The 16,277-nt window shown below is 32.8% G+C and overlaps 1 protein-coding gene across 2 annotated transcripts in view; it reads left to right on the forward strand.

Annotated features, from left to right (window-relative positions):
- The window catches only part of LOC149806138 (cadherin-99C-like), a 29,261-nt gene extending 15,049 nt beyond the window's left edge, over nt 1–14,212 (forward strand). For both annotated transcript variants that reach the window (XM_089951037.1, XM_089951038.1), the window contains exons 9-14: nt 6,706–6,867; nt 9,428–9,539; nt 10,370–10,503; nt 11,108–11,197; nt 12,394–12,567; nt 12,959–14,212. In XM_089951037.1, the coding sequence (XP_089807163.1) occupies nt 6,706–6,867; nt 9,428–9,539; nt 10,370–10,503; nt 11,108–11,197; nt 12,394–12,567; nt 12,959–13,009 (723 nt within the window). In that variant the 3' untranslated portion in view covers nt 13,010–14,212. The remainder of the gene's footprint in view (nt 1–6,705; nt 6,868–9,427; nt 9,540–10,369; nt 10,504–11,107; nt 11,198–12,393; nt 12,568–12,958) is intronic.
- Nucleotides 14,213–16,277: the final 2,065 nt, after the last annotated feature.

Genomic DNA, 16,277 nt, shown 5'->3' on the forward strand with positions numbered 1-16,277 from the left:
ATCGATACGACGAAGCCGCTGATGAGCTTAAAAAGTTCGGCTTCAACACACGCAAAGAAATCTATCTCTACAAGTACCTGAGTGACACGGATACGTTGTCTGAATCTTAATTGTCACTGACTGTCGCCCTCCATTAATCACTGTCATGCAAAATCATTTCTGGTGACGACTACACATACGCGAACGATGTCTTGTCCGCACTTGGTTCACGAAATATCGGTGATTACCACGATTTGTATATGAGAATTGAAGTACTGCTGCTTGCGAATGTCTTTGAGGCTTCTCTCGACACTGCCCTGTAGGTTCTTGCGAAAGGTACTCACGGGTGATCACCCACAACAGTGCACTCGCATGCGCACAAAAGATTAACTATTTGGGTATAGAAGGCGTTGACGCATATCGGCAATGGAAATCTACATCCCCACTACCCAACTCAGAAAAGTTCATGAATTCGAACGTCAGCAGAAACGGCTGACTTCTAATTTTTTGTTCCACTTTGTCTAGCTAGATATATGTATTGTCTATCCAAAAGAAAATAAGGGGGGAGGGGTGTCTTGAAATTGGAAACTGTCAGTCTTCGACATTGTGATTTTGAAACTTTATTTTTATTTCTTCATGTTATAATGACTGCAAGCTTGAAGCTCTTCTCTTTATCAAATGATGTTACAACAGCGATGAATATGAGGACGACGTCAGTAACACAAATCATCATTTTTGTAAAATGTGCTGTTTGCTATACGTAGGATAGTAGAAAAGTTCTGAATATTTTGTTATAACTTTTTGTTTATTTAAGCCTGTTAATGCCGGTCGATATACGATGATACGTTCTTTAAAATAAATTTGCTGCTGCACGATGCAGAAGACAGGAAACCTGTAGATATATTAATGTGACAAAACGTATGTAAAGGACAGTGATGTGAAAACATCAGAGAACCAAACACAATTCTGCTACAGTTCAACAAGCATATTCTAAAATCCGGGAATTAATCCACCGTCTTGCCAGACGTCTTTAAGGTGCACTGTCTCGTCACTTTGCCACATCTTCCATATTGTCATTAATTAGATCCAATTGATTTTTGGATGATTCCCGTTATCAAAGATTCATCGAGGGCAAGACGATTTGAAAGCCACTATGCCGTTGGAAGTACAGTTTCCACGGTATAAACAACTTAACAAAAAGTAAAGGGAATTTAATAATTGGCTAATCAGACTAAGAAAGTTGGTATAGGTACACGCGGGGTACTTTGAGTGGTTACCGTGATGATAAAGTGATAAAGTATAACACTTTCCTCATTAATAATGAACGGAACAATTCGGAGTAACTCCAATTGATCCGTATCAGAAAACTTATCACGATAAAATTATTCCATAAGGCTCAGTGACTGAGGTGTACTGGAATAGATATAAATTCATCATATACTCCACACTACAACCGTAATTATGCCTGCATTTACTAATTTTAATTAATTGTTTAAAATATCACTTCAAACACCATACCAGTACTATAAAAGAACAACTTACAACCAACAAACAAAACAATACAATATACAAACAGTTAAATCCAGAAACAGTAGAAATACGTATTTAAAAATTTCCTAAGAAATATGTTCACTTGAGATCGAGGAGTCGAACCTATGATAGTTTTCTTTTCCCCTCAGTATTTCGTTATGCAATCCATAGCGCTACGGACTCCGTACATTCTCCGTAAGCAAAGTTACAAACTACAATACATACGGTTGCTATATAACACATACGGTTGCTAACTACATCAACTACGTCCAATTTGGTGTTTTGGGTACTTGTTGACCGATTTATCAGTAGGGTAACTAACAAGAAAAGACCTCCCTACCAACCCTACCCCCCCCCCCAGAAAAAAATATACAAAAACAACCCCAACAAAAACAAAACAAAAAAATAAATTACCCCCAAAAATAAAAACAAACAAACAAACAAAAATACCCAACTGTTTTTTCTTTCCAGTGATTATAAATATAATTGCAAGCAACAAATGCTCATACAATTTGGTCCTGGCTAAAGCAACTTTCATTCACATCTCGGAACACTCATACATTTGCTATGCAATCGCACATTTTCTTTCGGCGTCGTGGTCCAGAAAATTGTATTAAAACTGAATACAGATAGCGAATTACTGAGCACATATAGATTGCGTCGAAAAAAAGAAAAGAGTTTAACCTTGGATTCCAGTACAAATGTTGGTCAGTTCAGAATACTAACAAAGTCTTTCACGTGCGACAGTCGAAACACAGTCATAGCGCGGGTGTTGCAGCCAAACAACTTCTTGCTAATGGACTGTTCCAAAATGGATATGTTCATCCGCCATTAAGGTTTTTTCTTTATAGGCATCAGTAACGTTTTGTTTTCCTACTAAATTAATATTTTCGGAGTAGACAGAGCAGATAGAATAAATAGAATGTTTAACCAATTTGATTAACTATGTATTGTTTTGTGCTCAAGATTAATCCGATTAACAAATTATTCCTGAGAAACATCGGTACTGGATTATTAACAGATAAGTATACAATGAAAGATGTTTACAAATTAGAATTAGTAATGGTTGACTTATTAGTCTGGTCATTGCTTATAGAATATACACGTGAACTGCAGAAATCATGAAATGCTTTGACTATAATCAAATTAGATTAATCAAACACGTACATACTACATTGTCTAAATGAAATTACCAGCATATAAATGAAATTTGCCCTAACGCTGCATAATGAAATAAATGTTCACCATTTGAAAAATTTGAACAAAAAGCGCTGAAAATATTGGATATAATTTCAGAAAAGAACACTGAACATCTGTCTTGTGATACAATGCTACGGAAGTCACAGTGAACATACCTTTGCTTGTTAAATGTATCTTTTATAAGAAAACAACATAACTTTTTTTATGAATTATTGAATTGTAATAAAAACATATGTCCTTTGCAAGAAAGATATAATTGCAGAATTACCTCTGATATAACAAACCTTGAATCATCAGCCTTACATAGGTCACTACCTACTCTTACTTTTTACAATGGACTCTATTAGTACTTAATATACTCTGCGTGAAGAGTATCAAATCAATTATAGAACTAAAACACTTGAATGAAAATAACGGGCAACAATTCTGACACAGACATGTTCTGATTCACTCTAATGGGGTCAGTATGTCCCAAATCCTCGACTGTGAATAAAAAGTATATTATACTGCAGTCCACTCAGCGTACAAAGTTAAACAGCAGTGAACATGAATATAATATGCATAGTATAAATTATTGTCTAAACGTATATAAAATTTTTAATTCCTTTATGCAAACTTATTCACGTTTATATATTTATTGGCTTCATTAAATGAATCTTTCGGTTAACACATGAATATTACATTATTTAATCGGTTAAGAGGTTCAAAAATTGACACACACACACACACACACACACACACACACATATATATATATATATATATATATATATATATATATATATATATATATATATATATATATATATATATATATATATATATATATATATATATATATATATATATATATATATACCCACCATGTCCGACAATCGTCTGCTATCCACAATGTGAACTTGCCGCTGGAATGGGATTCTCAAGAAATTCTCCGGCGTATAGTCTGTTTCTAAATTATTTAGTAATGTTTTTCCCATAAACGATACGTTGTCAACACATTACATCCTATTCATTGTTGTTTTTCTCACATAATTGCTTATTTCTTTTATATATAAAATGTTGAACTTAACTAAAGAAAATTTACCAAGACCGGTTTAGGTTGCTTAATATATCTTACCATTTATTGGCATTGTTACGTTTAATTTTGTAAAACCAGCTACAAACCTGACCTAATTACTCAACCGAAATGCTCACAGAAGCAGTCAAAAGTAATGTATTTCATTTCCATACCCCGATTAATCAACATTTCATCTTTTCAAAACTATGCGCAGAATAGAACGACATATCGCGAATCACGAAAACACAGGGGTGGTTTCCGGTATATCAAAAACTAATATTATTTTGAACAGAATATTATGGTGACAATTGCCTGTTTTCAAATGGTAAGTACTGCAGTATTTTATTTTCGTCAATTGGTCGAATTCTATATGCATTTCGCTTTAATATTGGTGACAGAAACCTTAGGTGCGCAGAAACGCCCGATATCATTGTATACTTATCTAAACTATCTGATCAGTTTTGTTTGAAAGGTGAATATTTGGTAGCACATATGAATACAGGACACTGGTCCACGCGTTCTGGACTTCTCGATTGTATGAAACGTCGATACAGATCCTAGTCGTCTATATAAACTAACATGAGCAATACAAATCAATAACTGCGTATGTTGTATACAGCTAACGGGACTACACCCGAATAGCTGTTTCTGCGATGTAGTGGTTATCTGCCTTTCACGCAGAAAATCCTGAGTTCGAGCCTCAGTAGATACAGATTAACATTTTGTTTCTTTGTCGAACCAAAGTGTTTACTATTGAATACGTTTATAAAGGTCAGATATCTCAAGAATGTATAATAAAACTTGGTTTTTAAGATAACAATGTTTTCTGTATTTTTTCGCAAGCTTTTTTTTTTGCCGTTATATGCTGATTGAATGGGTAGAAGAGATTAATTTTACCGTTATATACTGACTGGATGGATATATTATATTCATTTTGCCGTTATATACTGACTGGATGGGTAGAATAGATTCATTTTGCCGTTATATACTGACTGGATGGGTAGAATAGATTCATTTGTTCACTATTTCCGTGGAAAACACAATATGACACCACGAGAATACTGAAATGCGCTTAGTAATAATCAAGAACAACATTTGAGAGGTTAAGTTTCATGGCTAACCTCATTCCGCTTAGCATCCCATAATTTTGAAAGATTATATTTATCATCTTTTGACACTCTCAATGTATCAGGGTTAATCCATTCCTTATTTTACCATACTGCTACTCTGCTGAACGTTTCTTTATATTGCTCCAATATTTTTCGCTGTCAATTCCTTGTGATTCACTCTTTTCTTAATTCTATTAACTACTGGCTACTAACCTCATTCTCACCAAAAGTACTGACTAAATTTCGAAACTTCCGAGTTTGTACAGTTCATACTTACTTAACATATTGAAATCAGCAGTGTGATAAGATATTAGATCCATGGGCGTCCGCAGAAGGGGAGCGAGTTGGGAAGGCGAGTTACCAACCTACCTCGGATTTATAAAAAAAAATCCATTGTGTGGACGCTACCTTTGTCATCTTGTACACTTGTATCATTCTGTAACTAAACCATTATACAGTGGATAGTTCAACAGCTATCGAAACTGTGGCTAAAATATAATTTTTTTCCTAAATTCATTTGGAATATGATCAATGTTAGTTTCAATTTAGTAACACCAGTCTCTCTCTCTCTCTCTGACTAGGCAAGCCTTCTTCAAGGTCACACACACACACACACACACACACACACACACACACACATCGATAAGACTGCATTCCATTTGTTTTCGGTCTGTACTTTCAATGCTAGTATTCTTATCATGTTTGACAAGGAAGGTCATAATCAGCATTCTTTTGAAGTAATTGTTTTAAGACCCTTTCTCCAGGAGGATCTGTTTAATTAAATAATGTTAAATGAGCATAATCATCGTGCTTATCTGTCTGTTGTACATGTAGGAAATACCTGGATAAAAAGTGCATCGTAGTCACCATATTATCTGATAACTTCTGTTCTGAGTATCCGAGGTAAGAAGGAATAAAACCGCTGTCGCATTTTTTAATATGCGGTTAGTAGCAATCTTAATAAAATATCTCCACTGTCATACACCCTGGTGGTACATCCAGGACTGTCCTACACCGAGGACTGTCTTATACCCAAGACTGTCCTACATCCAGGTCAGTGGACATACGATTTTAATCCGATGGGGATTAGTAGGAAATAGAAAGATTGTGACGTCATTACTATATTTTTCTGATTACTCTACTTTGGGCTGTGGTCGGAATTCATAATATGGGATTGGTCGCAATTAAGAATAAACAACTGAACATAGATTAATACGTCAATGACGGGACTGCGGAAAAGTGTAGCAGTTAGGAGTGGTCTCATTTCAAGACTGATTAGAAGAAATAAAATGGAGTTGTTTTTCCTGTTAATGTATTGCATCGCAACATTATACCAAAATAAATCTTCAGCCGTGGTACTAAAGGATAAGCTAAAAATTAGATTAAAATGATAAACTTATATTCATAGGAGCCGATTGTATCTGTTTATCTCGGTATTCGAAACAAAAGGTTGGCACTTAAAACAGGGGTGCCAGGTCCACTAGGAAGACTGGTCTTCTTTAACACTCAGAATTCGGAATGATAATTGTATTGCACTCGATGAATAAATGACTGGCATGTATCGCATAGACAAATAACATGCTTTGAAATTACATCTTTTGTTGTTCATTTTTAATAATCTGCATTTATATTTAAGTTGCAATGACCCTTTCTGGTAACATTCTCGGGTGTATTTCCTTTATGCGAGTTGAGACCTCTATTATTATTATTATTATTATATATATATATATATATATATATATATATATATATATATATATATATATATATATATATATATATATATATATATATATATATATTTATTTATTTATTTATTTATTTCAACAGGATGGAGGAATGCCATCACCGAACTCAGCCTTTACAACAGTCAAAATAACCGTAACAGACGGGGATGATTTAGGGCCTGTTTTCCAGTATACCGGATGTCTACAACACAAGGGCGCTTGTGCTTGGCCCGAGTACTCTGTGTACACCAAGGACGTACATATGGTATTTACTGCGTGGCAAAATTTAGGAGTGGTTATCACTCAAAGATAATTTTATTGCGCAAAGGTTACTTTGAATTTATAACTAAACGGTGTTGGGTGCCTAGGTGCAAAGATAGTATTCTTTATATTTGGACTTTCCATAAGCAAGAAAAGTAAAATTCTTTTAAATTGCACAATTTACATCCAACATCGCAATAATAAAATTCTCTATCGTGGAATGGTAGAGTAGCAATTCAGAATAGAGTGAAAATACTATTTAAAGTAAGTTACTCTTATTAAATACAGCAACCTCCTAAAATAAATTGAGTATAAACATTTATTTTTATGTATATATGTGTTTGTGTTTGTGAATACATGTATCTGAATTCGGTGAAGATACACCATAGTTTTCATTAAGAACTTCTCCGAATAAAAATGATGGCGTGTTTTAAAGTAATACTAATAGCGTCATAACATAGAATCAAAGGCAGTAAATGTTGTAACATTGAATCAAAGGGGGACAAATGTTAGACACAAAAGCGGTAAATGATGTAACACAGAAACAAAGGCGGTAAATGTAACACTAAAACAAAGGACGTAAATGTATCATTTAAACAAAGACGGTAAGTATAGATTAAAACTGTAACATGCAAACGTATTGGAATGAGCAACATCCTTCATGTATTTGCATTCCTACCCATTTAATGTTTTAAACTTTGTATCTTTTCATTCTGAAACTAATATTCTTGTGAAAAATCCCTTTAATGGCGATCATGCTTCAGTAAATTATAGTTATTTTGTGAAAATTGTTTTAGTGGAGTTAATGTATTATTAAGTTACAGAATTTTGTGAAAATCGTTTTACTGGAGGCCATGCAGTAATATATTATAGTTATTTTGTGAGAATCCATTTAGTTTAGTCGAGATTTACGATTCAATGGCCTTAAACTAAGTAATAAAAAATCAACAAGTTTAGTAAAATTCAACAAATAATTTATTTCCCTTGAATAAATTTAAAAGGAACTTACAGTATTGTAAGTTAAATCCCAAATAAATCTTAAAAGTTCAATCAAAGTCTAAATGTATAGTGTTCCGAATGAATTCCATTATTGTTCCAAATTATTTCCACTATTCAATGTGTAGATGTATCAATAGTTTTGAATGTGCCGATGTACTAATAGTCTTGATATATCCAAATGATATGATGCAGAATGTCTTTGAATGAATTCGCAATAATCCCAAAGTAATGTTTTAATCCAAAATGACAATGACCTCTTTGTAATTCCAATAAATTCTTTGAATAAATAATTCCTCTCAAATTATATCTGAACACAGCTAAAAGTGATTCCACAAGAACACTTATTAATATAAGAATTAATAATTGTTTTCTTCGTATTCTTTATATACAGACCGTTACATGACTTAATAAACCATAAAATGTCCTGGACTGAGTTAATTTCCAATGGACACTTCCATCAAACTATTAAAAAAAGTCGGGTCTATTTTCTTAGAGTTTTGCAAACAACCTGACAAAACCAGGCAAACCATTGAATTTCCAAGGAAAAAACCAATATCCTGAACTCAAATCCAAGTAAACATTTTATATATTTTTATTTAAAAAATGACATTATTCAGATAGGCCCAAAATCCTACCTTCAGTTACGGACAAAGGTCACCATAAAATACAAATTAAATATACATAACTCTTAGTAATTTGCAGCTTGTTTGTGAAACTCCATTTAGTTTAGCTTATACATTAATAAACTATTTCTGAATTCAAGCTACAACATGATATAAACCCTAGTTGATTTTTTTTTATCTGTCCTAATGTTTAATTATTGTCAGTGTTTTGGAAAGACTTAAATAAAAATAAATTGTATAAATTTTAAATTTTTGCTAATCAAGTGCTTTAAAAATGACAGCATTTACAAAAAACTATTCTGTTAAAATGTATTGATTTATATTAAAATATATTGATTGATATTGAAATCTATTGATATATTCCGACGTGTATTGATTCATACCGACGTGTATTGATTTATAGTGAAAAGTATTTGTTCATATTGAAATGTATTGATTCATATTGAAATATATTGATTCATACTGAAAGGTATTTATTCGTACTATTTTATATAAGCTTCAAAATGGGTTTAAAAGTTTACTTTTTTTTAAGTATCCCGAATTCTTTCGTATTCCAAAAGGAAAATGAAATTTCGAAACCAGATTTAACAGATATACGATTATAATGCAAATTGGTGCTGAGAAATGTAAATATTTTATAAATCTGCCATCATAGGGTTGCGGGAACTTTATATTTGCTTCGTGTACCTTATTATCAAATAACCGCCCAATAAATAGACTTACATTGCATTCATCAATTGTATTTTTAATTTTGGCTTCAGTGTTAATATGGTTTACCTCCAAGAAAAATAATGAGCTAAATTTCAGATATATTTGCTAAGATGACATATGCACACTCGAATTTGTTACAGTTAATGGATAAAAAAATGACAATGATGTGTTACGAAGTGAGCAGAATAAAACAAAAATAACAGGTATCCTTCGTGTTTCATCCATTTTCAGAATAAAGAAATAAGACTAATGACTTCAGAAGGAACGGAATCAACCTACGTTGATGTTCAGGCAAAAGATATGGACTCACAGTTATCAGAAATCCAATTTTCCATCATAGCCAGTAAGTCTAGGTGTAACACAACACGAAATCACTTTCAGTACCAAAAGCTGGAAATGATTTGCAAAACCCCCAGCCCCCTTTACCAGCCTAAACGAAATCAAGCAAAGCAAAACCTCCAAAGCAAATAACAACTTGTGACCTTTCTGAGGGCTGTCGGATGAAATTTTGCGAATAGATTGCAACCCCCACCGAAAAAACAAACATGCATTCGCAGAGAAGTAGTAGTAAAATATAAAATACTATGAGTGCCCCCCCCCTTCTCTCTCTCTCTCTCTCTCTCTCTCTCTCTCTATATATATATATATATATATATATATATATATATATATATATATATATATATATATGACTTCAAAATAGTATGTCCTCTAAAAGTACCCACTGTTCTTTATACGTCCTTAGTAATCAAGATTTTCATTTTAAAACTATTATCTCAGTTGTTTATTCGATCGGTAGGATGTCATTGTTGCAAGGGTTAACAAGTACGACTTTAAGGTTCATGAACGTGTATGCATTAATAATACCTCATTATGTATAACGTCTTTTTTAAATAAAATATCTTTGTAGAATTTGTTACTTTACTAATATTTTGCGTTTCATATACACGTCAAGAAATGACAGACATAGGTTTGAAAGAAAGTGTCCCAATGACAGATATGAGACAGTGTTACTACATGCTGTGTCCTCAATTCTACCATCTTTATTCCTCTCCAGTCCAGAAAGACATGCGCAACGGGCACCTTGGACAATTTTTGGCATATTTGTCATAACAGCCTTGTTTTTTCCTGTACCAAAACCCCAATAACGATGGTTACTCTTATCAATTTCAGCAACACCCCGTGGATTTGACCTCCATTTTTCTATCAGTACGATAAGAACGACGAATGGTTACTACAGGGCTACTCTAAATCTTGTATCCGAGCTAGATAATAATACCCTTTCAAATTTACAAATTTTTATTAAGGTAAGTTTATCACGGTACTTTGGTTACCATATGCAATTATGTATATACATTTAGGCAATGTATATGTGCGAATGAAGGAAATTATGATTCGGGAACCATGTATGCTGGACAGTCTGTGAGTTTAAGACGTGAAAAAGATTATAAAGAAAATCTAGAAGTTCAACAGTTTGTTAAAATTATTATTAAATAAGAAATTTACTTATGCGGTATTTTGAAATTAATGGTTAACTTGCAACCTAATTCTAAAGAAATGGTAAGCTTATTATTGGATTAACTCTTATAAAACCCGACGTCTTTTGATTGAATACAATATAGTTCTCCAGTTTCTTTAATTGAAATAATTTAACTTATTTTATATAAACAGATTAAAACAAAATATATGATTAATTCTGCAAAGTTATGCATTTGTTGAAGTACAACAATAGGGTTAAATGTCTATCTTACCAAAGCAGAAAACGTAGCTGGTTCTTAATGACGATAGTTTCTTTAACTGATTATTTCATTTTTTAAGACGAGTTTATTGATATATTATTTGGATAAGTATTGTATGGCTTCTAACAAATTACAAACGGGTTTCATGTATTTTCATGTATGTGGGATACAGGCAGAAGAAGCGACATTTCAAAGGCGTCACGCTGTAGCCTCGGTCAGATTCCTGAAACCAGAAGATAACTCTAACATGGGTGGCTCGATGGTTAGTATACAATTAGCTGGAGGCTAGTATCCAGCCCCATCCTTAAAATTACAATCACTTCTCAGCAATGGCGTTCTGACTTGAGCGAGAAACTCTTAATCATTACTGTGGTTCAACTATCAATCAACGAACCGTTTGGGATTCCCTAAAATATTTCATTTTATCCATCATTCATTATATCCACATGCAAAAGTATACGTCATCTTTAATCAGGTATACGAATTCACTTCATGCTAGCTGAATTACTTGGATCAGTATATATGTTAACGGAAACTTGAACTATGTCGACTTTCTGATTTACTGATTCATTATTATACAAGGCACATTAAATAGTATTTAATAACCAAGTCCATATGTTGCAAAAATCCCTCCAGATAAAATCTTATATCTTTTAATTAATCCGTCTTGAGAAAATATTATTTAAAAAGAAATAATTCCTCTGGACAAAATATTATATATATATATATATATATATATATATATATATATATATATATATATATATATATATATATATATATATATATATATATATATATATATATATATATATATATATATATATAGTCATGTAAAGTCTTACAAAGACAACGGTTTGTCTGGGTTTTTTTTTGTTTGTCTTGTCTATGTTTTGTATTTGCCTTTGAAAAAGACTCAGATAGACTCGAAAGCCCTTGGCTAGCTAGATACTAGTTTTGCACTGTTCGTAGTCAGTTTATTACACACACACACACACACACACACATATATATATATATATATATATATATATATATATATATATATATATATATATATATATATATATATATATATAATCTGTCTGGATGAAATGTTATATATGTTGTATTAATCCGTTAATCCGTCTGGATAAAATGTTATATATTTTTATTAATCCGCCTGGATAAAAGTTTATATATTTTATAAAAAATTTATATATTTCTGGATACAAATTAATCATTTATAACTCTGATTAAAATAAAATAAAGAATGAGCAATTTTCTTACGAGACTCAGAATAACGTACCTTTGGAATTTGTGTCAAAATAAGTTTATATGAAAGTTGTCGAATTAATTGCAGGATATATCTTATTTTCATTAAAGCTTTTTTTCTCTATGTAAGAATTATATTTTGGAAAAGTCGAATATGCAATTGAATGAAATTAAATTTGTATTTTTATTTCATTCAAAATCAAGGTTAGTGGACAACAGACGAGTTCAGATAAAGGCAATGAAATCAGTCCCTTAAACTTGGGTTTGATTATAGCTGTTGCTGTGGCATTAACATTGGTTGTTTGCCTTGGTTTGGTTGTCATGGTGATCACATGTAGACGGCACTCCCGTCCTGATGACAAGAAAAAACTTATGACCGTAAGTTGACCTGAGTTTGATCTTAAATAAAAGAAATAACATTCAAGCATTTGCCTTTTTCTTAGAATTTGCAAATAAATATTTTTGGGCATTCCAAGATATATCAGGTTCAAAGAGTCAAAGTTTATTTTCCAATTTTGCAAACTCAAAATACTTTTGAAGAAATGTTTTTATTTTGGTGATTTACACTGTATGCATGTATGTATGTATGTATGTATGTATGTATGTATGTATGTATGTATGTATGTATGTATGTACGTACGTACGTACGTACGTACGTACGTATGTATGTATGTATGTATGTATGTATGTATGTATGTATGTATGTATGTATGTATGCATATGAGAATGATTAATTAAATTAACTAATCAATTCCCTTTTTTGTTTCAGACTTCAGGAGGACACAGTAACGGTGCTTATGCTGAGCAAACACCTCTGTAGACAATATGTTCATTTGTATCTTATGTCTGGCATATTGTTGACGTTAGATTTTTTTGTATCTCAAGTCCGGCATGCTGTAGACGTTAGATTCATTTGCATCTCGTGTTTGGCATGTTGTAGACCTTCGATTCATTTACATCTCGTGTTCAGCGTGCTGTAGACGTTCGATTCATTTGCATATTGTGTTCGTCATGCTGTGGACGTTAGAATCAGTTGCATTTCGTGTTCGGCATACACTCTTACTGCGAGCGACCACTAGCACGATCACAGTCACCACCACAACCAGCATCATTATCAGCATTGTCTAATTTTATTAACAAGAACAATTAAGGTAGAAAAATTGTAGCATTATATTTTCTATACTTTTTTAAAGCTGTCTTAGAATATTATTTATTATTCGACTGACCACTAAGATTCTTCCAGGATTCATACCTTGGTCCATTATTACTACGTAGAGTCTTCTTAGCTCCTGGTTACTAGTAGAATGTAAACCACGTGTATTAGTTGTAAAGTCTGTTGTGAATGATTTTCATACAAGTATATATCTACTATCATATGTGTCACATATAGTTTTTAATATTATTTAAAACAATCCGTTTTATGGATGCTAAAAGGTTAGAAAAATGAAAACCATTACTAACTCTACGAATGGATGGTAGTTATTATTTTGAGTAAAAGAGTAAATTGTGATTACATTTTCTTGCACCAATCTTCAGCGCATGTCATACTGTCCTTTTATCTGTTCTAAAACGGTAGCAGGATTAGAGTTATTCTGCGCTTAAGACATACATTTGGTGAAACAGTTTTGCAAATTATATAATTAATTAATTTTTTTCTTGATATTCGTTATAAATATCATAAATATTAAAATGAATATCTTAACAATTATCGTAAAGAATAGCGTCGTCATGTTTTGTCAGAAAGGTAATGTTTCTCTTTGTGTGAAAAGTTGTAGCATGTTTATTTGCTTTCGTTGAAGTTGCCTATACTAATTTCAGCTTTTAATGCACAGGACTGTGATAAACATTTTATCCCATTTTTTACACTTATTATATATTAATTATCAAGAAGTGTAAATAAATTTGGGACTGAAAAGTTCTGAAATCAAAAGTCTGCATCATTATCACGAAATACTCTTATCTCTCTCATACTTGTTTGCTACATATATTTTGCCTTAGGTGCAAATAAATGTTTGGAAATCAAGCCTTTGTGACTTTACTTATCACGGATCGATCATTGACAAGTAAAACATTGTTATATTTCTCTTTTTACACATCAATTTCAATGTACACGATTATTACAGTGTACAATTTATTGAACTGGACAATAAAATGATCAAATGCCGTACAGCAATTCTCACGTGATGAACTGAAAACTCTTCTTAAAAACTGAATATACCCTGCTTATAAATAAGAAATTTATACTTATTCAATTCTTATAATTTATTACAGCAAAGGAATTAATTGTCAAATTTAAGTGTGCATATTTAAACTCTAATTCATCTGCCTAAGTCTTGTATTGCTCACTCTGATACGCAGTTGTGGCCGATTGCTGATTGTTGTCTGTCAGTTGTTGCTGATTGCTAAAATGCAGACATACTCAGGCTGGACCTCCCTGTCTGCTGCAGTGAGTAGGAAAGGAGCGGTAACATAACTGCATATTTCGCGACAGCTTCCATGGCCAGCTTCGCAAGAGTTACACCGCACATGTACTTCATATGTTTTCCATTCTTCTTTTCTTCGCTCTTTTTTCCTAGTACTTCTTTCACCACCCCCTGGTTGGCGTTGCTTCCGTTACTGAAACTATGAAACTATTTATCTGCTATGCTGGGTGTTCCTTGATTAACAGCTGCCTCCTTTCCTGACAGTGCTAACCTCTCCCCCCCCCCTTCCAGGCTTTATTTCTGGACGTTACTGGTACAGTAGAGCAATATGAAGGTCGCGGCTACGATTTGCCATCTTTTATTACGATTTAAGGTTTATGTGCCAGTTTTGGTCACATGACACCATGAAGCGGGCTGTATGACTTTAAATGAGCACAACAAAAAGTGTGCATTGCTATTAATTCTAACTGATACGTATTGTATATTATTATAAATAGAAATACATAAAATGTTGTATCTATTGATACTCGAATAATTTTTTTTTTGTTAGTTTCCAAAAACTTCACCAAATATTGACGGAGTTCAAAATATCATTATTCCATTTTGAACGTACCCTTTAAACATGAAGATGTAAAGTTGAGTTTACTTACCGGTATGAAATGGTTTGAAAACGAGAAAATCGTGGTATGAATACATCTGTGACTGTGCTCTTCTGTAAAATTAGAGAGGTTGTTTCCAAACTAGATTTGAAACACTTTGGATTTCATCCATGTTAGAGAAGTTACTAAACGAACAAAGTGAAATTGGCTGGCAGTTTGTTAACCGTTTTTTTTAAAACCAATTATCAGTTGTCATATTCATATCAGTTGGAATTAATTACCATGTACAGCTTCTGCTGCTATCGTTGGATGTCACATGACCTAAATAAGCGGTGTAATGCACAAAATAGATACTGGGGATTATTTGCCCTTTTTGTCATTAAATCATATATTTTGTCCATATGACTTCAAATGAGCATAAAATAAACATTACATTATAATTTGTTCCATCGGAAGGAGTACCTGGAGTAAGTTATTTCAGTTATAAATAAATAGCTAATCAAATGCCACTCGAATAAAAAATTCATATTTATAATTCAGTTTTCAAGAAACTTCAAAGTACTAAATATCAACATTTAATCTTGAATTAAACTCATAAACATGTATTTGTAAACTTGAGGTTACTCGTCCGTAATGTCATTGACCACTGCGGTTTGAACAGGTGAATACCACTGTGCGAAGACACGCGTGGATGCGTCCTTTGTATATTTACAGGGGTTGTTTCAAAATTAATTTGTAATGTTTCTGTCATTTTCTGGCGAGCTTTTAGAACCCAGATAAAACTAATAAGTACATTCCTTATTTAAGCGGGGTTAGAGCGTATGCCTTGGATGCAGGATGATCCGGGTTCGAATCCCGCCCGAGTCATACCAAAGACTTATAAAAAATGGCACTAGCAGCTGCCTCGCTTAGTGCTCGGCATTCAGAAGTTATGTCGGCCTGGTGTCAGGATAATATGACTGGGTGAGACATGATGCCACTTGTCTGCGGCATTATACCTCAGTGTTAGACATCACTATAAACTGTCACACTGCAGACATCGTGGAAATTTGAGTAAAATATTGTT

The sequence above is a fragment of the Sinohyriopsis cumingii genome, chromosome 2 (genome assembly GCF_028554795.1).
Source record: "Sinohyriopsis cumingii isolate HCF-2022 chromosome 2, ASM2855479v2, whole genome shotgun sequence".
NCBI classification, from domain to species: Eukaryota; Metazoa; Mollusca; class Bivalvia; order Unionida; family Unionidae; genus Sinohyriopsis; species Sinohyriopsis cumingii.